We start from the raw sequence: 24,147 nt of genomic DNA on the forward strand, positions 1-24,147 counted from the left end.
ATCTTTTAACGGTGTAGAAGGAGAACTAGAGCAAATCGGATGCAAGGCAAGGAGTGAGACACACAGAGAGATTATTCTCCCCCCCCCATTTAAAAAAACCATAATTATTATAAAGCCTCCTAAATGTGCTGCTCCCTGCAGTGTAAAGTGGCATGTCTGGAAAATCGCTTTATGTCAGTGACTGGCAGCCGGCACTGCTTTCTTTCTGCTTCTGATGATATGCATAGTAGGGTTAGATAAAGGGCTGGCTCATAGTTTTGTGTAGCTTCCTTCCACAAGCAAGATTTTCCCCTATGGATTCTCTTGCTTTGTTTTGGTGGTAATTTAAAGATCCCACGCTATTGATTTTTTTCTTTTCTTTCTTTTTTTTTTAGCTAAGTAGTGTGTCCTGGCCAATATTTTTTTTCTTGCTAGCTCTTTCAGATATTATTACCATTAGAGATTAAAATAGCACCATGGTCCACATGTGGGATACTGGAGAGAGCGCAAGAGAATGCAGTAGCTTTCACGTCTGCAGAGAGGCGTTCCACTACCTTGAGATAATTAAATGGTCTGTAAAGCATTTGGGGAATAAGGCTTCACGGAAAGCACTCTAATAGTTTATTTTATTTTGTTGTTGTTGGTTTTTAATGGGACTAATCTTTGCTCCATTGGGACTTTGGGGCTATCGGAATGAGAGTAAGGAGTTGAGGAATTCTCTTTACAGATGTACTAATGGTGCTTTTAAAAGACAAAGAGAGACTAAAGAAGAGAGGAGGGGATTCAGAACAAGACAGAAGATAGCATTTAATGATCGTATGTTTACAGTCTAATTAAATCTATTTAGTATCAATGTTGTCATCAAAACTAGCTTTTTAAAAATGTGAATTATTGCAGTGCTGTGATAAATGTAGTTGTCTGAGGTCATGATCTTATTAGGCCTTGAACCACTTACTCATGAGTTACTCCATTGTTCAGGAATTGTCTCACATATGTCAAGTGAGTAAGTGGTTTCAAGATTGCGGTTATGAACATGTGCGGTCCTATATGACTTTTTTCTTTTTCTCTATATATAGTTAACAGATTTTTCATAATTGCATGCACGCTTATCAGGTGTGTTTTATATCCAATTACCTCATTGTTGCCAAGAAATCTCTGTTGGTGGTATTGATGACCTAATATATGACAGATCTTTGGGTCATTATTATTTCATTTAGTGGTCATATGTATAGACCAAGAGGGAATCTGAATATTGATTCACTGAATGGCTAGTAACAATGATTTATGAGTTAGGAATTCAGCACAGTGAGCCAAATAGAGTAGCGAGATTACATCTTATGAGCTACCATTGATTTTGTTTCATATTTCGCTGCACAGTGATTACACCATGATATCACAAATATTAGCTCTGAAAGTATGTTCTGTCTACAAGAATCAGAACGCAGCATTAATTATCAATAACGCAAATACATATTTATCTACACAGCCTTCAATAGCTTTGTAAATAACTACTGAGAAACTGGGTGCAAATTGTGTGCTTTGGTCAACTCACTGTTCTTTCACCTGTTTCTTACGAATGTGCTGCTCTGCTTTTGCCACCTCTTGGTTATTGCCCCCCCCCGCCAACCCTCCAAGGCTGGACTTGAATTTGTGTTACTAAATACATTTTCAAAGCAAACTTTCAGTGGTCTCATCAGTGGTTTCCTATTTAAATTGATTGAATTGATACCAATAATGGGGGGGGGGGAATGCATGCCTTAAAATCATGTGGTTCAATTTTTTTCTGACAGCACTACTCCAGACTGTAAATGGTCTCATATTTGATTGCTTCTCCATGCACACAGAAATCTAGCATGCTAGGGAGATGGGTTCTAGACTAGGTGTGGATTAGCAGGCACTCTGTCCCAATGTGCAGGAGAAGATTTCAGACTTCTCGACTGAAATCTGCTGCACTACAAGGCTATTCACATGAGCAGCCCTACCCAGGACAGGGCTGCTTGTGTGCAGCGCTGGGATTGAGGCAGATCCAGGCACTGCTTCCCCCGCAATACTGGGTTCTGTACCTAGGCTTTTACCTGGGTTAAAGTGTGTGAGCACACCCTTTACCCCAGATACGGGGCCGTGTGTCTTCTCAGGCTGCATGCAGCCTGAACATACAGAGTTGGGTGCTTAGAGTGTCCAACTCCTGGGGGAATTCCTCGATGCACCATACTCCTCATGCAATGGATCGATTCCTGGAGGCTGGGACAATGAGTCCTGGCTTCCAGAGATCTGCGCTGCTCCAGGCAGCATGGATCGTGTGGGCGAGCCATGGCATGCCAAAGAGAAAGTCAAGGGTTTTCTGGGGGGGGGGGAAGGTTGGTGTAACCCTACATTTACATTTAAGCCTCTACATTTAAGTAGCAGTTAGCAGCTGGATTGGTTGAAGATTGATCTAGTGCAGAGCATAAGAGGTGAGAGGTCAAGTGCCTTTCCTTTTCCACTTACAGCTGGTGAAGAGACTGCTGGAAAAGCCAGCATGTAGTGACAACTACTCTACAGACATGATGTAGCACCAATGACTGGTTTCTTGCACATGGAATACTTCCATGCAGGTCAAATACTCTAATGAAAGAGTATTTCAAGTTGCATTGGACAAAGCAGAATTGAGTAATTGCATGAAGAGTTGCATACCTCTAGGTAAGATGCAGACCTATTAAGAACTGTGATTCAGTTTTTTTAAAAAAAAGATATATTATGACTACCGTGAAAGTGAAAATCAGATGGAAGTTGTTTTGAACTTGATATCTGTAATATACAAATAGGCACTCTTCTCATGATAAGTGACAAAAGCTCCGGGGCGGTCTGCAGAGAGAATGGGTTATACTTAGCCTTCCCGATCTCCTACCCTTCCCTGGGCGGGTGGATTGCTCGCCCAGATGAGCACTGGCTTCTGCTGGTAGCTCTGGGAGTCGGGGTGCAGGGAAGTGCCTTTGTGTGGCGCCCCTCCCCCCGGAGCTCCAATAATGCACCACGCACCGCGTTGCATTATGGGAATTTCCCCTCCCTCCCAAGTAGCCACGGCTGATACAAAATCAGAAAAACAAGGTAAGAGAGTGCTTGCTCCCTTAACCTTGTTTTAATGGGAGGCTACTTGGGTGTGTTTGCCTCTATGTAGCCACTGAGATTGGGCCCAATCCTGGTGATACACACATGTGTGCAAAACCAGGCTGGGCTCCCTTAGCCCATTCTTGCATGCGTGTGTGAATAGCGTGCATCTTACCTTATTTGTTTCTATTAGCATAGCAATCGTTGATCAGCTTTGCTGAAGCTGAGAAACCAGACTAGCATATTGCTTCACTGGGAAGAGGGACAAGGAAATTGCAGGAAAGATTGTGTGGTGTAATATCATGTCTCTAGTGTGATGTCACTTCTATGTCTCTAGCAGGCTCATAGTCACTATTTTTTTAATTTTATTTTTAAATTTTTTATTCCAACCTTTTTAATCCCATTTTATTTATTTAAGTTCGCGTAGACTGAAAGATTATGTGACTGGCCTACAGTTATCCATTAACTTTTGCTTTCATGGCTGAGTGGAAAATAAACCAAGATCTCCACCCTAAGTCCTCATCTGATCTTCTAACCACACAGACTCTTGTGGTACATAAGGCCTTAGGTAAGCAGTGAGCCAATTATCTCCCAAGTCCCAGGCTACTGGTTGCTGATTTAAAGTCCTAAATAGAAACCACGTACAACTGTTGTGCTTTCTTACTTGTTGAAGGTAAAGAGAGTCTCATGAAAGGAATGTTAGGGAAGCCCATCCTGGGTTAGGCTGCATGTAAGGAGCACCAGGACCGGGCCTGATTCCAGCATGTCAGCTCCACCTAGCCCGGCTTTTAAGCCTGGCTTTTAGCCTGGGTTAGCGGCGCATCATTTAGCTTGTGGAGACACAGAGAGAGGCCCCTAGAGTGCCCATCTCTTTGGGGAATGCTCCAGCGTGCTGCACTTGGCACGCGATACATTGTGAGAGACAAGGAGGCCGGGATGCATTGTCCTGGCCTCTGGAGCTCTGTGGTGCCTAGTGCAACGGAGGATCATCTGAGAGCACGGTCCGTGCTCCCAGCAACAATAGATGGATCATCTGGGGGCAGGGGAAAGTAAGCTTTGTGCAGCCTTACCCCTGCCCACCTGGTCGTGTGGATATCTCCAAGAAATGGTAGTTGAATAGTGTGCATATAGACCTTATGGAAGCTGGATAGTTCATGTGTTTGTGTATTGCGTACAGTCCTTACTAAATAATTGATCATAATAAGAAAATAAGTAAAAGAAATAAGAGGACAGGCAAAACATTGTTTTAGGGTGCACCTACATGTTCTTGGTGTTGTCCTTTCTGTCAGATATAAAGTACTCCTGTGCAAACTTTAAAAATTTCCGAAGTTGAAACAAGTATTTCCTGCAAGGCCCAGGTAGCCCAAAGTAGAATGGTTTGGGGAGGATTCAATTGCAGCATGGTTGGCTTCAGGCCTGCTTACACTACAGTTGCAACTTGCCAGTTCCTGGAAGTCAAGGCTTTATTTAACCCAATTATTCAAGATGGTTAAACAAACAATGAAAGTATGTTTAACCCACAAAGCTGATTTGTTGCCAAGTCTCCAGACTTGGTTTTATTTTGTCAGGTGGATGTTGGCCCCTGGGCTGATGACGATGTCAGCTGTGAATGGCATGTGTGAACCTCCTTTTTCTTTGAAACACACACACTCTCTCTGCTTTTCTTATGCCAAGAAAAGAAAGGTCATAAAGCATATCAAATATGTTAAATTCCTCACTGTGAGCTATACAAAGCTTCACGTGACACAGCCATTCCAGAGTTAAAGACATGTCTGGTCACAGACCCATTATGTATGTCTGCTTCTACTTCAAACAAATTCTCTGTACTTCATGAAGAACCCGAAAAAGAACAAGAAAAAAAAGAAAGAAAAAGGAGAAAAATCCAAACATCTCATCTTAGAAAATGTAGTTGGAAAAAAGAAGGCAACCAAGTGAATGTAATCACCTTGTTAAAAACAGAAAGCCTTATCAGGACCATAAAAATGTATAGTTCACTGTCTTCCTCAAGGATTTTGGACTCCAAGTTCCTCAGCTCCAGCCATAATCTGGCCTTTGTTTAGGAATAAATTGGCAACTACAGTGGTCCCTCGACTTACAAACTACTCGACATAAGTATTTTTCGAGTTACAAACGGCAGTTTTAGATCCGGTTTTAGATGCGGTTTTTTCGACTTACAAATTTTTAGATGGGGTTTCCTTGACTTACGAATTTTACATGCGGTTTCCTTGACTTACGAATTTTACATGCGGTTTCCTTGACTTGCCTGCCTGTTTACTGCCTGTTTATTCTTGAAAAGAAATGTTCCTGTGCAGTTTGCAAGCCTTACTGGGGGTCTGGGTCTTTTTTCTAGGCTCCGGAACGCATTAATCCGTTCCCAATGCATTCCTATGGGAAACCGCTTTTCGACTTATGAACTTTTCGACTTACAAATGTGCATTCGGAACGGATTAATTTCGTAAGTAGAGGGACCACTGTACTGAGAACTAAATTTTGCAAGTGTTTGCAATCTTCATTGTAGTTGCCTTTGCAACAACCCTGCAAGGCAGGCCACCATTGTTACATTTTATGGACAAGCTGATGCTGAGTGAGAATGACTTTGTGAGAGTTCCGCAGTGACTCCATGACAATGGTAGGACTTGAATCCAGATCTAGTCAGTTGCTGTCCATAAATCTTTGTTAGATTTCTGTTCTGAAATAAATTAGAAGACCAACTGAATTCTCCACCTTCGGTCTTCTCTTTTTCAAACTGCAAGATGGCCAAGTGATTAGGATGCATGCATTCTTTGCAGCTGTTCATTATTTTATTGTTGTTGCTTTTTTATGGTCATATAATCTAGCCTACATCAGGTTTGAAAATGGGACCTATTTGTTTTACACTTTTTGCTTGGGCCTTGGATAGTTTAATAAAAGGAATGGTAAGCAGTTTTGGATTGTGCCTCTGGTGTCCAAAGTGATCACCATATTTGACGTGCTCATTGTGACTTTTAAGATATTACAGACAATAGTTGTAATTGATTTTCAGTCTCTCTTTCCCCTCCCAACTCATGAACAGGGACAGTCATAATAAGGGCAAACTGTCAGACTGGGTAAGCGCACAGGAAGTCTGTAGGTCTGTGAGATCAGTCAGTAGGTTAGTGTAAAGTGGAAGAATAGTTTAATGAGCAATAGGTAACTCAGCTAGTGTTCTAATAAATCACTAATAGATCTATTAGGTAGATGGGGAAATGTTGACATTAAAAGAGTGCACGAATCCCCCCGCCCCCTCCAAAAAAGCATCTCTCTGATTAGCAAAGATTTACTTTGCTAGCTTATGGAATAAGAATTCCCCAGAGTTTTCAGGCTTTATCCTGTGTTAACAAGAAAGGGTGCACCTAACTTGTCAGAGAAGCAGCTCTCTACAGAAGTGTATAAAACATATCTGGTGGAAAATGAAGGAGGGTTATACTGGAATGATGATCGGCAATGAAAATTGTCGCCTTCTCTTTCTTTTCCTTTCCTTTCCCTTTTCTCCTCAAATCCCATTTATTTTCCCTGTGAGTGATTGAGGTAGACCACTGTGCCGCTGTGGACAATGAGGATAAACTGTAAAGCTGAAATGGGTTTTGTATAGTGTTTTGCTTGTCATGCAGGTAGATTCTCCTTTGTGAGTAAACTCTGTTGTAATGATTAACACAGGATCCAGTCTGGTGGGAATCGAGCTTTGTGATCTCTCTTTCTGCTTAGATTCAGGGTACATGTATATTTATCCCATACTGTTTCAGGCTTTGCAAAAGCATTGATGTATCACTTCAGAGCACACAGCAGCTGAGTGCATAAAAATGACTTTCTTACTCTAACACTGGGTCACCTTGGTCAGGTCTCATACTTACTGTGCTATTCCCTTCCCTGATACTGCATTCCTTCTGTATGACTCAGATGCAACGTTTTGCCTTAGAAATTCAACATTCAAGGTGTTAATTAATGGGGACTGTTGAGTAAAGAGTGATACCCCTCCCCGGTGGTCTTGAACTCTGCAGTGTTTTTAATGGAACAACAGTCTCTTGTTAGGCAGTAATATTTGTAGTAGTTTAGCCATTTATTTTTATCTTTGCAGAGGAAGCAGGCTACAAAACAACTACTGATCATCTAAAGCCGCTTAGAAGGAATCTATATCTTCATGAAAACATGTGATACAGGCTCTCCTTCCTCTCCCTTCCTGGACAGGGGTTGTCATCATAAGGCTGGGTAGGACACAGGAAGCCTAGAAGTCTGTGACTTCTTTAAAAGGCTTCAAAAGGCAGGTGGAAGAATGCATACTTTCTTTTTAAAATAAAAAGCTCTCTGTATGTGAAAGGCAAGCAGCTTGGGAGCTAGGCCTTTTCCATGATATATTAACTTGATCTTGTGGAGTGTTCAAATATGAGCTTTCCCTTTGCATTCTGTAAGGGTTCAGAGAGAGTTTTAGTATATGCATTTCATTAATATATGATTGGTCCTAAATTTGAATTGCTCCTTGGATATTGACTATTCACAATGAATAAAGGATGGTGAAAAGATTAATTTCATAGACTTTCCCCAATATGGCTTGGCTGCCCATGTGAAGTGGCAGGATCAAACCACCGGCCCCTTCCCTTCCTTCCTCGGCCCCTTCCCTTCCTTCCCAAAACCAGAGGTGATGTAGGAATATAGAGGTCTCGGAAGAGAGTTGTCCGTTGCCACCTTTGATCTGAAAAGATTTGAAATTTGGCAGCCTCTGTACTTGTTCAAGCTTATTAAATTTAAGAGAAACACACAGAATAAAAGCTATAAGAAACAACCTCTTGCTGTCCAAGGTGTTTTTATAGGTGACCATGCTATTTCTCAGAGGGATGGATTTAAGTTACCATCCAAGTTTTCCAGGCAGCTTTGGTTGCACTCTGAAATTCAATCTACCTTTTGGCCCTAGAGACAGTCTCCCCTCCCCACTTGTAAGGCAGGAGCTGTATATGATTCAATGCAGAGGTTTTATTAAGGTCTGAAGGGAAATGGGTTATTTGCACAGAATGGCACTTAGTATGATCTACATTTTATCTTTGCAGTGAGGGTAACCTAATACAGCTTTTCCTGCGGGTGTTTGTTTTGGATTTTGTTGTTGTTTTGAGATTCCAGTGACTGTCTACTTATCTCCAGCAATTATATGGTCTGAGAGACAGGGCTGTCAGCAACCGTCTTTTCACAAGTATCCCCTGGCTCCAGGTTTTGTACCTGGTTACCTTAAAAAAAAAAAAAAAAAAGTAATGCTTAGTTTTGTCCTGTGCTGCTTGAGCCATATAGTTTATTTGTTTGTACTATGGGCTAAAAGGGAAATGTCGTCTTGTCTGAGGAAGTATTAGTAAATGATCTGAGATTAGACCTGTGGTCACTTGGTGTAGACACATAATGGATAAATCGTCTTATAAACATCTAAATGCTGACACTGAGTTCGTCTTTCAGTATAGTAGGTTGAACCAGGATACATTTTGGTGCCAGTTATTCTATTCTCAATACTTTATCATAGATATATCTGTTTGTTCCAGCCAAGAGCTGCTTCTGCTGTGGGTACGTCTATATTGTTCCAGACACATCCTGAAAGTACTTTAAGTTATCCCAGAACCTAAGAGGGATCCAGCCTCAAGTAAAGTCAATTTACATACAGTCTTTGCTATGTCTTGACAGCTGTTGCCTTTTCTCCCTCCCCCAAAATGGTGGTCTTTAATCTCTCTCAGTGTTCAGTTTCCCCACTTTCTTTGCTCTTACAAGCAACAACCTAGTGAAGTGACATGTGACAGAAAATGGGTTTGTCACTGTCCAACAGGAAGCTCCCTGCCCTCACTTCTTCAGATTGATGTGTGTAGCTAGGCAGTCCATGTAGCATTATGTTTGGGAAATAAATAAATAAACCATTAAAACCAAATCACAGCAAATCTAAAAATCCTCTGAATGGTCTGGGAGCAATCAAAAGGCTGGCTTAATTTCCCTTGAAGTCATTAATGCACCTCAGCCATGCGCTCAAATTATTCTAATGGCTAGGTCAAGTCACACTGTACTGTGTAAAGTGTGTGAAATTACTCTTCCAGTTTGTGACCAACAGCGTCAGTCTAAATGTATGTTCTTCTGTGTGTGTATTTGTGTGCATGCATAAGTACATACACAAAGGTCAGCTCGCCATTCTTAGTTTAATGGCGTGACTGAGTTTCCTAACTGGAATTAGCAGAGAGAGAGAGAGAGAGAGAGAGAGAGAGAGAGAGAGAGAGAGATCTCATTGCAGCTATACCTGCTGCTTGTTTCTTTACAGACTGTATAGATTTTCCAGTATAGAAAGCTCTCCCTGCTCTGGGTGAAAGACTCTGAGATGTAATGTGATTATTCCTTTGTGTCAGTTTCAGGAAACTCCTGCAGCAGCTGACATGCTGCCACTAGATTAACTGGTGATGGATCTTTTACCTCTAGGTGCTTGGGTCTTTGCCAGGGAGAGAACTATGTTTTGTTTGTATGCACTGAACTTCTTCCCCTATGCTATTGGAAATGTCCCAGTGTCTGCCCTGTACTGAAACAGTGTTTGTGCTGAATTATGACTCTTTCTGCCACTGTGCTTCAGAACCTGTTGGCTGCATTTACGGATTTCAGGGAAGGAATCCTCCAAACCAAAGCATGACAGCAGTCAATGCTATCAGGCAAAGGAGGAGAGATGGTTCCTAGAATCCTGATTTTGTGCCATTGTAAGCATTTCCCATTCTTCTTGTATATATTTTTAAAGCAATTTATCTGATCCTAGTTTGAAGCTGACCTACTACTTCTTCTAAAACTGAGCTGGCAATATGACTGTCCTTCTGATCCAAGCTCAATGGTTGAAGGTTTTCTTAGAAAGAAATCTTTCTTCTCCCTCAGAGTAGGAGGTCATTGTCCACAAAGGGGTTTCCACTCCTTGCTCCCAGTAGACAGGAATTCTTAGGTAACTTTCAGGTAGCAGTCTGTCCCTTCTCCCAGAATGCCCGGGAGGCATATCCCCAGTTCCTTCCTGTCTTAGCTCCAGCTTGGGCTCTCATCCATTTACCTTTTCATTTGAAATTCCAATTGGTTTCTATTTCTTGGTGAGCCTTTTCTTTCATTCCTTATTTAGACTGATGGACTAATTAAAAATAAATCAATCACCCACCGGATTTTAAAGGGCCAGACTAGGGATCCTTCTTCACCTGTGGCTGTTCCTTTCAATGCTGGACAGAGCAAGTGGAGAGTGAGACTTCAGAAAAAGTTAATCGTAGGGATTATCAGCATTACCTACATTAAATGATAAGCATTAGCAATAAGAGTCAAAATCAGGCAGGAAGGAACATAGGAAATTGCCATATACTGAGTCAGACCATTGGTCTATCTAGCTCAGTATTGTCTGCACAGACTGGCAGTAGGGATGTGCAGCCCCCCCGAACCGGTCCGGTCTGGCATGGGGGCGGCGGCTGTAGCTTTAAGGGTGTGGGGGGGTAATACTTACCCCCCGCCACTCTTCTCCCTCCGGCACTGTGTTATTTTCCAAAGTTTCTGGGGCGGCAGCGTTCCTCCCTGCTGCCCCTGCCCCCGTCGTTAGCCCGCAAGAGCCGATGTAAAGAGCACGCATGCGCCCGTTCCGGCGCGTGCGCGCACCCGCAGCCACCGCACTTGCACTCCGCATATGTCACACACACATACGTCACACACGCATATGGCATACGTCGATGTGTTATGTATGCGGAGCGCGCGGCGGCGGGTGCGTATGCGCGCTGGAACGGGCGCATGTGTGCTCTTTACATCGGATCTTGTGGGCTAATGACGGGGGCAGGGGCGGCAGGGAGGAACGCTGCCGTCCCAGAAACTTTGGAAAATAACACAGCGCCGGAGGGGGAAGAGCGGCGGCGGCGGGGGGGGGTTAAGTACTACCCCCCTGCCCTTAAAGCTACAGCCCCCCTCCGTGCCGAACTGCCGGACCGGCTCTGAAAGATGCTGAAAGGCATCATCTCATACTGCGTGGGAGATGGCAATGGTAAACTGCTCCTGTATTCTACCGAAGGCACCAGGAGTCGCCGCCGCCGACTCGAGTGGTGGTTAAAGTGTAAGAAGAGTTAACTCATACTCTGAGAGATCAAAACTGCCTGCTTTGAGAGACATATATACATGTATTGTTAAATATTGACTCTTTGAAAATGACTGTTAAAATCACTTCTGCAGCTAAGCAGCCTAAGACTTCAATCCTAAATAGACTTACGTAGAAACAAATCATGATGAAATTGGTGGAATCTATTTCTGAGTAATATGGCTAGGATCATATGGAAATTTATTACAAACAGATTTTGTTTCTATAGTGGAAGTCCAGAGGTCACTAGGAGGTGTAGTCCTCTGTGTAGTCATTTAAGCTGTGTATAAAAGCCTGTGTATAATTTGCAGTCCTCCACACAGCAGTCCTGTGAGGTAGGACATTGGTATTTCTCCCTTTGAAAAGCTTGAAATGGGAATTGGCCACTGTCAAGGTGACCATCTTGGTTCATAGGCAGCAACACAATGAAGTCTACATCTTTGAGGTTCAAGCCAGAGAACTACAAGAGCTGTAACCTGTAGTAGTAATCTCTAGTGATGGAATTATTGCATCTGGCTGGTTTATAGATGTGAGCAACAGCAGGATGGATTTGGCAGGATTATCTCCCCCCCCCCCTTCAAAAAAAGAACAACTCTAAATCCACATTGTGAATTTGACTCTGCTGTTCTTTGGCAGAGCAGTGAGAAAAATAAGGGCCACCAGAGCTGTTTTGTCTGCAGACAACATTGCAGACTTGCTTGTTTGCATTTGGAAGGTTGCTTTTGTAGCCTTAGCAGTAGAGGTTGTTTTGAAAGAGAGATTAAAGTTCCAGAAATGCATAGCACTTGACCACCCTCTGTGTTGTAGAAAACTGTTTACTTCTCAGTGTTGAGAAGATAAATGGACACAGATCATTTTTTAGTTTTCTATATACGGCTTTTTGGGCAGAAACTTCCTGCACTAATACATATCTGTATACAGTTCATTCTTCTTGTATTAATGAGGAAACATATGGAATAGGTGGTCCATTGGATTAATTTGTAAGAAAAGAGGTATGGGGGCTCAGGGCTGCATTAAAGCCTTGCCCCAGAAGCCCAAGGGTTGTGTGTTTGTGTGTATCTTTGTCCTGTGACAACTTGGTTGTGACAAGATTGGTTGGGAAAGATTCGGCACATCACCAGACACTCTTTTCAGTATTATTATTTCACACATTTCAAGATTGAACCCTGGCATGCTTGACAGTAAGATTTGTGGTATAAGCAGCCGTTTTTTTCCCCAATGTGTCAATGGCAAACTGTTTTTGTGAAGATTTGATGATTTCTTTTTGGCTCCAATAAACCACGTCTCCACAGAAGACATATTTGAAGTTTAGCACAGAAGCACTGCTGGTCAAAGGGGCAGGAGCTGCCTCAGCAAAAATGGATGTTTTGATTGTATTGTTGCTGCTTCTTCTTTCTGTCTGAGGGGGCGCAGAGCCATACATAACACAAAGGGTCGCAGTACTGCAGCAAGTGGGAAGGAAAAAGACTGTGGAGGACAGACCTCCTGCTTAGTGTCTCTTTGGCAGCTGCCCCACTTCTCTCCCCCCTCCCCACTTTGTACAAGTGTTGTGGGTTTTCTTTTTTGTTGTCTTAGGTATTTTAACTTGAGACTTCCTAGAAAGCCGTTTTTCCTGGCTTCGCCACTTCTCATAGGAGTTTGCCAATGTCATTAATACTTCCTGCTTTCTTCATGGATCCTATTTGGTCATTAACCCTCAGGTGGCAAATATTTCTCTCTCTCTCTCATATACGTATATATGCTTTCTAATCAGTTTTGATGTGTTGTTTTTAAATGTGTTAGTGATGTTTGTAAGTTAATAGTTTTAATTTTCTTTTCTCTTCCCAGTTATGAAAATCAATGATGTAGACCACCCACTTGAATGACGCTGGACATTTATAACTGGAATAATTACGGAATAAAAAGAAAATACTTTAAAGGGGGTCAATAATGGTGGCTTCTGATTGCAGAATGAAAAGGTTTTGGCTACTTCTGATAGTCAGCTTCCTGCAATGTACAGAAGGTAAGCTATATGCTTATATATATACATATATACATATACATATACATATACATACATATATATACATATATATATATATATATATATATATATATATATATATATAAAATACACGCTGTCACAATGGATCTCATGTGTTCATGTAAATGAGTGAACTACAAAAGTTCAATTTGATAATGTAAACATGCTCCATATTAGTGTACAGCCATGTGCTCTAATAGGGTCCAGTTAAGCAAGGTTCAGCATATGATGGTATATTTGGCAATGTTTGGCAATTACTTTGGACTGTATTCTCACATTATTGTCAGTGTGTTGTGTCTTAAGAAACGTATGATTCCTAAGACATATTGAAATTAATGGGACTTAAGTTAATCATGGCCAAACTTGTCTCATTGGTTTCAATGGTGCTTAGTCATGACTACTTTCCTAGGCTACAACCCCATATTAATATTTTTTGGCTGATATATACATCACATATTTTTCATGCTCTGTTCATGTTGCATTGTTGGATTATTTCTTCTATGGTTCTGTTCCTTTTGGGGTATTTCCCTCTCTTTTTTAATGAAGAATTTAAAGTCATCATTATGTGGTTGGAATTTTCAGATATTTAAGGAGATATCTTTAGGAGTTATTTGCTGTCTGTAGATCTCCAGGCTTTGCTTTACCTATTAAGTGTTTGCTAAAAACAAGTGCAACTCCCTGTTGGTGGGGAGGGGGGAGATTAATTAATACATAACAGTGGAAAATAGTGTGTCCAATGAAGTGCAAGAGTGTCCATCCTTGAGTGGCAGGTGGTTTATTTTTGGACTCCTTGTACAGGCCCCTCACAAATGCTGTCCTTGAATACCAGCAAACTGTGAGTTATATAAACAGGAGACAGAGCAGCTTTAAATATGTATGATTCAGTGGAGGGGAGAATGCAGTTGGGGCTCATATATATATTTTGCTTTCTCACTTGCTGGTCTTATTGGCAACTTGTTAGAGAAAATCAGTGTTCTGTATTTCAGAACTGGGTAAGTGTAATTGAAACTGGGTCACCATCAACTTAAATCTCACTGCTGTTTGAAAATTTATTTACCTACTGTTACATGCAGCACCTAAGGCTAGACTTAAATTAGAAAGAAAGAAAGAAAGAAAGAAAGAAGCTTTTTTCTTCTCGTTTAGAGCTAAATTGTCTATTCTGTTTCATAGCATCTCTGACAGTGCAGCCAGCCCTCGTCATTTGTATTAGTGTATTTCCCTTCAAAACAGGCATACCTTCCCACAACAGTGTTGCAATGATTCACTTGCGTGGCAGCTTGAATTCATAGCTCATCAAAGAAAGGTTGCCATTCAAGTGCCATTCATTGCTTGCAAGGGGTTGCTACATAAGCACCATTAAAATGAAATGGTAAACCGAATTCCAGTGTGACACTTTGATCTGATTTACAAATGCACAACAATTAGCACCAGTTAAATATTGTTCTTTGCAGAGTGCTCACAAACTAGCTAAGTTGCAAAAGGCATTTTGTAAAAACTCACACAGGCTATGCAAATTTTGGCAGAAAGGTCTCAGACGAGCTATAGCATTAAATACATAATATGGTTACATTTTTCTGAATCTGCTTTCCTATATTCATGTCTCCCCCCCCTCCACCAACTAGAGTGGCAAGTAGAGCGGTGTGGTCCAATGGGTAAAATGTTGATTTTAGCCCAGGGATTTCTCTCAGATCTCCTCTCAGACTTGCAGTTTAATAGTTAAACATGGACCTTTCTCTTTCTCAGTCTAGCCTACCTCAGAGGGCTAACATGAGAATAAACTTCAATAGCTGTGTACGTTACCCCGAATTCTTAGGAGCAAGAGCAGAATAATTAAATAATAAATACATCTATCTAGCAGCCTGAACCTAAGCCCGTTTACTCTGAAGTTGGTCCTATTAAGTTTAACAGGACTTACTACCAATTAATCTGCATGGGATTGCAACCTAAATCATAGTGGGCAGGATTAAGTTCTCTCTGCTAATGTGTTTTTTAAAAGAACAGAAATAAGTTGTGCCCATTTTTAAATTATATATGAGTCTTCACACCCAGCAACTGTCCAGAGGGCCTTCTGCTTAGACATTAGTGAAGGCCCACTATTTGACTTGCGGAATCCCCTATTATTGCCTTTGTCAGCATAATAATCATACTGGCTTTGCTTTCCTTGTTATGTGCAAGTGAGAAGGGGTTAGATCTGTGAATGCTTTTGTTTTTGTAGCTCTATTGATTAAGGTGTCTGCCATTGCCAGTAGTTAAGGCATGGACTTCAAAGCAATCTATTCTAAACCCCCTCTCTCCCAACTCATGCTGAACAATAAACACTGCTGTTTACTTCCATGAATATCTTGGAAAAGCTTTTACATTCAATATCTATTTAGTTTAATGTTGGTTCTGTTCTAAGACACGGCTCATGGGCTTGAATTGGGGGGGAAAAGTGTAGTAGGAACTCCAATTTAGATTTCACGGAATGTAGACCAGCAATCTATCTCAAGGGATATTGCCCTTCAGAAGCCTGGTTTGCCTGACCAACTTTTAAGACTTTTATTTTCCCCCTACAGAGTTGCTGGTGGAGTGTTGAAGGCCAATTCTGACCAAAAGCACACACTTTTCATTTGTGGTTTCATTAGGTGGTAATTTGTGATATGTCAGAGATTAAATATACAAGTGTTCCGGATAGCCTTTATGTCTTTAGTAGTGAATGAAATCTTATTTTCCCATTGAAGTGCAGTTTACAAACGAGGGCTGATGGACTGTGCAGCCACCTTTGCAAAGTAAAGGAGTTAAAAGCTAATTAGGAGCTTCGGTGTCCACATGCAACCACTAGTAGCCCTTAGTAATGATTGTGCATTATTTTTAAAACCGTTCCCTTTATGGTTGTAGTAGATAGTTAATATATCATGTGTATTTACGGTCATAGACCAAAATTTAAAGCATACATAATAATACACATATGATATAATAGTAATATATACAGAGATCCAATATTATCTCATCCTAAAATAGGAAATATATTTGAAATACTGCAATAGGATTATGCTTTGTGTCTTTGAGGACTCTCCCTTTTGTTGATTGGATGGAATGTAGAAAGAAAATGCATGTGGATCATCTCTTTGCATTTAAAGAAACAGGGAAGATGCTCTACGTGGGGAAGCTCAGGTTGTAGTACCCAGAACCAATATCTGGATAGGGATGATATACTGTTGGCGTTTAACTTCAGAATTGCACAGCTGAAGGGGGGAAATCTCTCCCGTTTTATCTCAGTGATACTTTGATAAATATTTGAACTTAGCAACAAGTACTGTGGATAAAATCTGGAAGAAGAAAGAGAAAAATGATGTCAAACCAGAGCTCTTAACAAGCAGTATTTAGTAAGAAGTATCTCATCTGTGTACTTTAGGGAAGAAAAGTGAAATGATTAATTTCTGTGATTTTCAAACTAATTTTCATTTCTATTTGCAGCTTTTTAAATTCATGTTGTTCTCATATCTTCTTTTCCTTTTGCTTTTTAGTAGCCAGCAGTTGCCAGAGGCAATTTTTGATGCTTTGGTACTGAATTGAATTCTTTTAAAAAAGCCTACACTTTTCAGTTAAAAGAAAACTGGGAAAGAAATTGGGAAGAGTAGACAGAATGGAGCCACATTAATTACAAATTCTTAAAATAAATCAAATATTGTGGTTCTCTGTTCTGGAAAGGAATACTAATGTGGATGTAGTTTTAAGCCAAAGCAGGAAAATGAATCTTGTTTTATTGGACATTCTTGCAAAATGTCTTGCTTTCTCGCCAAAAAACACGTAATAGATTCAGCTGTTACTGTGTTATACCTGACAAAAGTATATATCAAGAAAGCAAAAGCACTAAGGAAGGAAGTGGGAATGAAGATGCACTGGATAATAGAAAGGAATGTAGAGCTAATGTCCATTCCTAATCTCTCTAACTGTGGTGGATGAACCTGGTTTGAGACCTGGTACAGTTCAGGTAGTGGAAAGCAAAGGCAAGAATGGAGGGAGGTAAGCACATGCAGTCTGTAGCAAGCAATAGGAGGATTCCTAGCAAGCAGTCCTCTCTTCCAACACTAGCAAATGCTATCAAGCGCTAGCAAACACTAGCAAGCAATCTTTACTTAGATGCTTTTATAAGGACTGGGAGTATTACATGATCTGCTGTGGCCTATTGGTTCAAGAAGGCTTGCTTTGCTGCTGTGGCTTGCTACCCTGCAGTTCCATGTTTTGGCTAGAACCAAGTGGCAGCACCTGACATCTTCAGATCACAAGTTCAAGAGTTTTTTTCAGGCTTGATTACTTTATACTTACACCTGCATCGGCCCATATGTGAAAAGTCAGGGACCTCGTTGCTAAATCAAGCAACTGCTTGTTAAGGAAAGGTTGCAATTTTATCTGGTGTGTCATTGTCAAGGCAATAGGTGCAACTGGTGAGGCTGGGAGGGGATGAAGGGCGGATGGGGGGCACAAAGCACCCACAGCTGTGCCCCGATTCACTTTCTTCCCTCCCTGGCGTGGCTGACTCTTCCTCTCTCTCTTAAGACTTTCTTGTAGTTAGTGAAGTAGTATGAATTGTTTTTTTAATAATAATAATAATAATAATAATTATTATTATTATTATTAATTTTTACATTTATATCCTGCTCTTCCTCCAAGGAGCCCAGAGCGGTGTACCTACATACTTGAGTTTCTCTTTCACAACAACCCTGTGAAGTAGGTTAGGCTGAGAGAGAAGTGACTGGCCCAGAGTCACCCAGCTAGTTTGGATAACATTATAATCATAGTCTGAATAACATTACGTAAATAGCAAGTATTTAATTAGGAAAAAAAGCCAAGTTTAAGTGAATGATCTGTACTGTTTTGGAGGAGAACTCTGTTCGAATCTGACAGGATTCCGCATGTGACCCATTTGAGGACTTATGTGGTGGCGGTGTGCGCAGCGAAAAAGAGATTCTGATCTGCGCATATTGCAGCTTCAGGTTCACCCTCAGCAGAGCTAACCCAGGTTGTGAGGAGTTTGGTTTCTGCTCCTTCTACTTCCAGTCAGTCCCTAGAGTTGCTCTGCTGTGATGCCTTTAATGGGTTCTTTGTGAATAAGATCTCCTGTATTGGGGCCGACTTGGACTCCACTATTTCTGCAAGGTCTATGGAGGAGGTGTCCAGTGATTAGATTGGATCAGTTTCAGTCAGTGACTCTTGAGGATGTGGACAAGCTGCTTGGGTCGGTGTGGCCTAGTTAATATCATAAATGCATCGGTGAGGGAGGGTAGAGTGCCTCTTTGTCTGAAGGAGGCAATGGTTAGACCACTCTTAAAGAAGCCTTCTCTGGACCCCTTAGCGATGGATAGTTACAGGCCAATCTCCAATCTCCCTTGGTTAGGCAAGGTGATCGAGAGTGTGGTGGCCGACCAGCTCCAGGCCGTCTTGGAGGAAACTGATTATCTAGACCAGTGTTTCTCAAACTTTTTGGAGTCAAGGACCGCTAAATTCTTCGTGCAGAGTTTCAAGGACCGCTACATTCTTCATGCGCAGTTTCCCGGACCAGCAGTTAGTAAAGGGGTTTCAAGTCTGTCTATCTATCTATCTGACTTATATACTGCCCAAAACTTGCATCTCTGGGCAGTTTAGAATGAAAATAATATAAGCATTAAAATAATTAAATTTGGAATCTTTTGCAAACATGGAATATTAGGGGTTCTTAACCTTGGGTCCCTCAGTTAAACTCCCATAACCCCCAACAACAATGGCATTTGGCCATTATGGCTGGGGATTATGGGAGTAGAAGTCCACCAACGTCTGGGTACCCAAGGTTGAGAACCCCTGAATCTAAAAGCCTGGGTGAACAAATTTGTCTCCAGTATGTCTTCAGTATGTGCGGGGTGGTGGTGGAGGTGCTTCTGATTACTCAGTGGAGAGGGGATGTTGGGCCATTAGAAAAATTCAAAAGCTACATGGGGCCAATGAAAACAACATACAAGCAAGCCCCACTGATGCAAGAGGGAAACAGCGTTCCCTCTCAAGGCGCCTCGACCACAACAGGCAGCTGGGTTTCAACCAACCAACCTTTGGCTGCAAACAATGAGCATGCAAGAACCAGCAGCCCTTCAAGTGGCGCCCACTGCCATACCTTTTCCTCCATGCCCCTGCACCTCATACAGTTTGAAGCTGTAAAGATAGGGAATAAGATAGCTGTAGGAAGATCTCAGCAGCACGTGGAGGCAAGGCACAAGAAGGGTCCCACGCCTCCGTGATACTCTTCCTCTTCCGTGCCATGTGCAAAATTGAGGAAGTGAGTGCCTTGATTTCAGTTGGGGGGGGGGTTGACTCCCAGTCAGGGACCGGCACTCAACCCTTTGGGGACCGGCAGCGGTCCAGGGACCGGTGGTTGAGAAACACTGATCTAGACCCATTTCAAACTGGCTTTAGAGCTGGCTGTGGGGTTCAGACAGCCTTGGTCGGCCTGATTCATGACCTTTACCAGGCAATCGACAGAAGGAGTGTGACTCTGCTGGTTCTTCTGGATCTCTCGGCGGCGTTCAATACCATTGGCCATGGTATCCTTCTGGATCACCTGGGGGAGTTGGGGATGGGGGCACTGCCTTGCAGTGGTTCCGCTCCTATCTCTCAGGTAGATTCCAGATGGTGAAGCTTGGTGACAGTTGCTCCTCAAAATGGGAGCTGTTATATGGAGTCCCTCAGGGCTCCATTCTGTCACCAATGCTTTTTAACATCTACATGAAACCACTGGGTGAGGTCATCAGAAAGTTTGGTGCTGGATGTTATCAGTATGCTGATGATACCCAAATATACTTTTCCTTTCATCTTCAGGAAATGGCACTCATTCTCTAAATGCCTGCCTACAGGCCGTAATGAGCTGGATGAGGGAAAACAAATTTAAGCTGAATCCAAGCAAGACGGACGTGCTCATTGTGGAGGCTCAGAATCTGAGTGGTGTGTTAGATCTTCCTGTGTTGGATGGGATTACACTCTTCCAGAAGGAACAGGCGCGCAGCTTGGGAGTACTCCTGGACCCAGGCCTCACCCTGGTATCTCAGGTGGAGGCCATGGCCAAGAGTGCTTTCTATCAGCTTCAGCTGATTCAACAGCTGCACCCATTCCTTGAAAAGGATGACCTCAAAACCAGTGGTGCATGATCTGGTAATCTCCTGGCTTGACTATTGTAATGTGCTCTACGTGGGGCTGCCTTTGTATGTAGTCCGGAAACTTCAGTTCAGAATGTGACAGCCAGATTGGTCTCTGGGGCAACCTGGAGAAACCATATTTTTCCAGGGTATGGGGAGGGCATCCATCACACGATGGGTTGTCAGGCTCCGCATGCTCCGAGACAGGGCCAGTCAAAAACAAGCACGTACTCTGTCCCCTCAGCACCTCCTTATGTGACCCAGTTCTGGTCCTGTCTAGCTCCGTGAACAGTTGTTGCGAGATTCAATTTTCTATGCCTATTCTACTACTGTGAGATCCAGTTTTTATTCCTATTCTCTTATTTCTCTGTGTGCAAGGGGGGTAAAGGAGTTTGCACATTTTCGGGCGCTCGTTTCTATACTTTCTCGTTTCAGTTGTTTTGAAACAATTACACTAGCTGCCAATATGTTTCTGGGCAAAATACAAAGTGCTGGTTATTACCTTTAAAGCCCTGAATGGCTTAGGTCCGAGTTATCTTAGAGAGCGCCTTCTTCTACATGATCCTCACTGCACGTTAAGGTCATCTGAGGAGGTCCGTCTCCAGTTACTGCTGGTTTGTTGGTTGGCGACTCAGAGGCGGGCCTTCTCTGTAGCCGCTCCCGGGCTGTGGAATGCACTCCCAGCAGCAATCTGCAATCTTAATTCCTTATTGACCTTCAAGGGAGCCCTTAAAACCTTTTGCCTGGCCTCAATTGTTTTAATGTTCTAACCTGGTTTTCAGGGTTTTAATTGTTTTGATTGTTTAATTGTTTTTTAAGATGTTTTAATTGTTTATATATCTGTTTTAATTGTTTTTAATGGTTTCTGTTTTAATTGTAAACCACCCTGAGCCTTTTTGGAGAGGCGGTAAAAAAAAAAATCAAATAAATAATAAATAGGCTGGCTTTCTTACCCAGCAGGTAGTGGGGCACAACCCTCCTAGTTCCTTTCCTGTCTTGCTTCAGGACAGGTATGCTTTATCTGTTGAACTGCACTTGACAAACTAATCCATCCTTTACTTTTTAAATTCAGGTACAAAAGGTAACTTAGTTTAAATGGCAAAATGCATACATGTCTCCATCAACTATGAATGCCTCACATGTATTTGGCTGTATGTGATTCAGTTTCCACCCCACCCCTGTACTAATGCATTGATAGTGTAAGGATTGAGTCCTGTTTTGCATATTTAGCAGAGGGAAATCTGGTCACTTAGGTCCATGAGCACAGCTTGCAACTGACAGTACCACGTTTTAAATGTTCTCCATGTAATAGTTTAGGAAAGTGAAGATTGGCTTTGAGAATGATGCTTGAAGAAACTGTCCAGAATGAGGAAATTTTGTGCCCTAAAATAGCAGGCTTCAAGCAGACAAACTACCCCATGCAAAGCCCCCCCCCCATTTTTCTTTCAGAAGGCTTCCCTAGTGATGTAACAGCTGAAGTTATATTAGCTTTTTCCAAGTATGGAAAACAACAGAGTCCTGTGGAGCCTTGAAGACCAACAAATTTATTGTACAATATGCTTTCGTGGACTATAGCTATATAGACTGTAGCTTGTCCTACAATAAATTGTCTTTAAGTATGACACTAGAGTCTTTTTTTTTTTTTTTGTCTTTGTAGATTAACACAGCTATCCCTCTGGAAGTAGTTTTCACATAGGAATTGCTTAGGCAAACAACTTAACCCATACTATTTTGTCTGGTTTCTACCACTCTTCCAAAATGTGTAGGGGTGCAAGTTGAACAAAGGGAATGTATTTTGTACCTTTCATTAGAAAACAAACAGCAAGATAATATTTACAAATGACTTTTTTTAGAACAATCTAATTCACATGAGCTTGTGCACACACACATACGTATAATCATTATCTCCAATGGACAGAGAGAGGAGAGCACCTTTCTTTTTCTTCTTTAAAAAACAACACTGCCTAATGTCAGTTAGGCCTGGGTGAATTGTCTGCAAGTATTGAAAAAAGGGATCCACCAGCCGAGCTAACAGTGCTTCAGCTCTTTTTCAAAGAAAAGTCTGGAGATAGAGATAAAGAAATTACAGAAAAGCTTTAGCACAATAGAATTTTCAGAGTTAGCAGAGATGCTCAGGTTCCCTTTTGATGCAGAGAAAATTTGAGACCCTCTCAAAACCTGGTGTAGCTCAGTATATTTAAGTCAAGAAGGTTTTTGTTTTGCCATAAGAATTGCTCCTGGATTACAGCTGATTCGCTTACAAGAGTTACAAGATCTAAACTTTGCCTTTTGCTAACAAATGGTTTAAAAAACAAAATCAGATGCCAAACGTAAGAGGAGCAATTGAGTTCATTATACAGTGTTTCAGATAGAATGTTCAAAAGGTCAGCCCAGCCAACACCTTGCCATTCAATAAATCTGTCACGCTTGATCAGATTTTACTGGAGGATAAAGTAAAGCTACATAAGAAAGTGGAGAAGAGAGAATAAGAAGAATAAGTCTGACTTTGATGAGATGCATTTTTGTTCGTCTTAAGAAACAAAATCTTGCAAGATGGAACAAACAAATACAAGTTAAAGCCTAAGCAGCTCCTGACCTGTACTTTCTGTACAACGCCAAATGAAATGTAACAGTTAGAAAGTTGGACCACTGTAGCAATAACAACAAAAATACGATACATTCAGCTTTACATCAGATATATGAAGTGGCCTTGAATTTGGTAGACAAATATATGTTATGTTTTATAGGCATATGAAGTCATTTTAATGATTTTTCAGAGTTTGGCGTTGAATAATGTAATGATTTTCATATTTGTACTTAAAACTATTGTAATATTGTAGTATTATATGCACTGTGCAAGCAACTATGTGCTGTAGTTCAGTAGAGTGATACACTGTTGTACATAGTGCAAGATGTATGGAATTTGCCTTAATGCACATTAAAAATTACCCATTCCTCATAGGTCATGTTGCATTTCTAATGCAGCCATTGATACCAGCCAGGCTGACTGCCCCAATTTTATTCAGTTGTTATTTACTCTCTCTGTTCTGTGACTATATCTTGAGTTCTGTCACACAAGTAATAAATCCTTATCCTAAACTAATTTACTTGATTATAAATTCCAGTAAATTACATGGTCTGCAGTGTAAGGCGGGCCATGCAGATCTACCTGCGGTAATGTGTGGCTCTAAATCACCCAGCGATGCTGCTGCACAAGAGGGCAGTACAGGGACTGCTGACTTTCATGATTGCACATTATGTGCTGTGCACCACTTCCTTTGGTAATAATGGAATTCCACTAGCATGGAAATTGCAAGTTAAATTACAGCCTCCAGAGCAATCAACCACGCTGGCAGAAAACGCTCCAATGCCCTCCACACCAGCGGAGAGTCCTAACCAGCCCTCCAGAGATCCCTCAGGCCTGGTACTCATGACTAATGAAGTGCCTCTCCCTCAGGGATCAGCTTCCTCAATTCCCTCTGATGTGGCCAGGTGACTGTGGGACTTCTTTGTGTGGGTCTGTCCCTTCATGTCATGCCACCTTCTACTCATGCCATGGTCCCAGCTCAACCGGCATGGTACGCATTTCGTCCTCAAAGACCACAGCACCCTAGGGTTCCTCTATCTTCTTTGTCACCTGACTCCAGCCCTAGGAGGCATGCCATACCACTATCTGAATGCGGCAGATTTCCTTCAAAGAAATTGGGGTGCAAATGTCACAGGCGGATTATCACTCTTCGTCCTCAGTCCTCACCCCACAAACGCCCTCTTAGGCACTTGTCCCCTCCTGCATTACTCCATTTTACCACCTGTTGTGC

General features: G+C 41.8%; 1 protein-coding gene across 29 annotated transcripts in view; it reads left to right on the forward strand.

The window, feature by feature from the left end:
• Positions 1 to 24,147, forward strand: part of ADGRL2 (adhesion G protein-coupled receptor L2) — a 269,111-nt gene that overhangs the window by 38,930 nt on the left and 206,034 nt on the right. For all 29 annotated transcript variants that reach the window (XR_008320682.1, XM_053313455.1, XM_053313457.1 and 26 more), the window contains exon 2: positions 12,995 to 13,169. Coding sequence is in view for 28 of the 29 variants with exons in the window: in XM_053313455.1 (XP_053169430.1) it covers positions 13,097 to 13,169 (73 nt within the window). In the remaining variant the exon portion in view is untranslated. The remainder of the gene's footprint in view (positions 1 to 12,994; positions 13,170 to 24,147) is intronic.

This window comes from Hemicordylus capensis, chromosome 4 (genome assembly GCF_027244095.1).
Source record: "Hemicordylus capensis ecotype Gifberg chromosome 4, rHemCap1.1.pri, whole genome shotgun sequence".
Lineage (NCBI taxonomy): Eukaryota > Metazoa > Chordata > Lepidosauria > Squamata > Cordylidae > Hemicordylus > Hemicordylus capensis.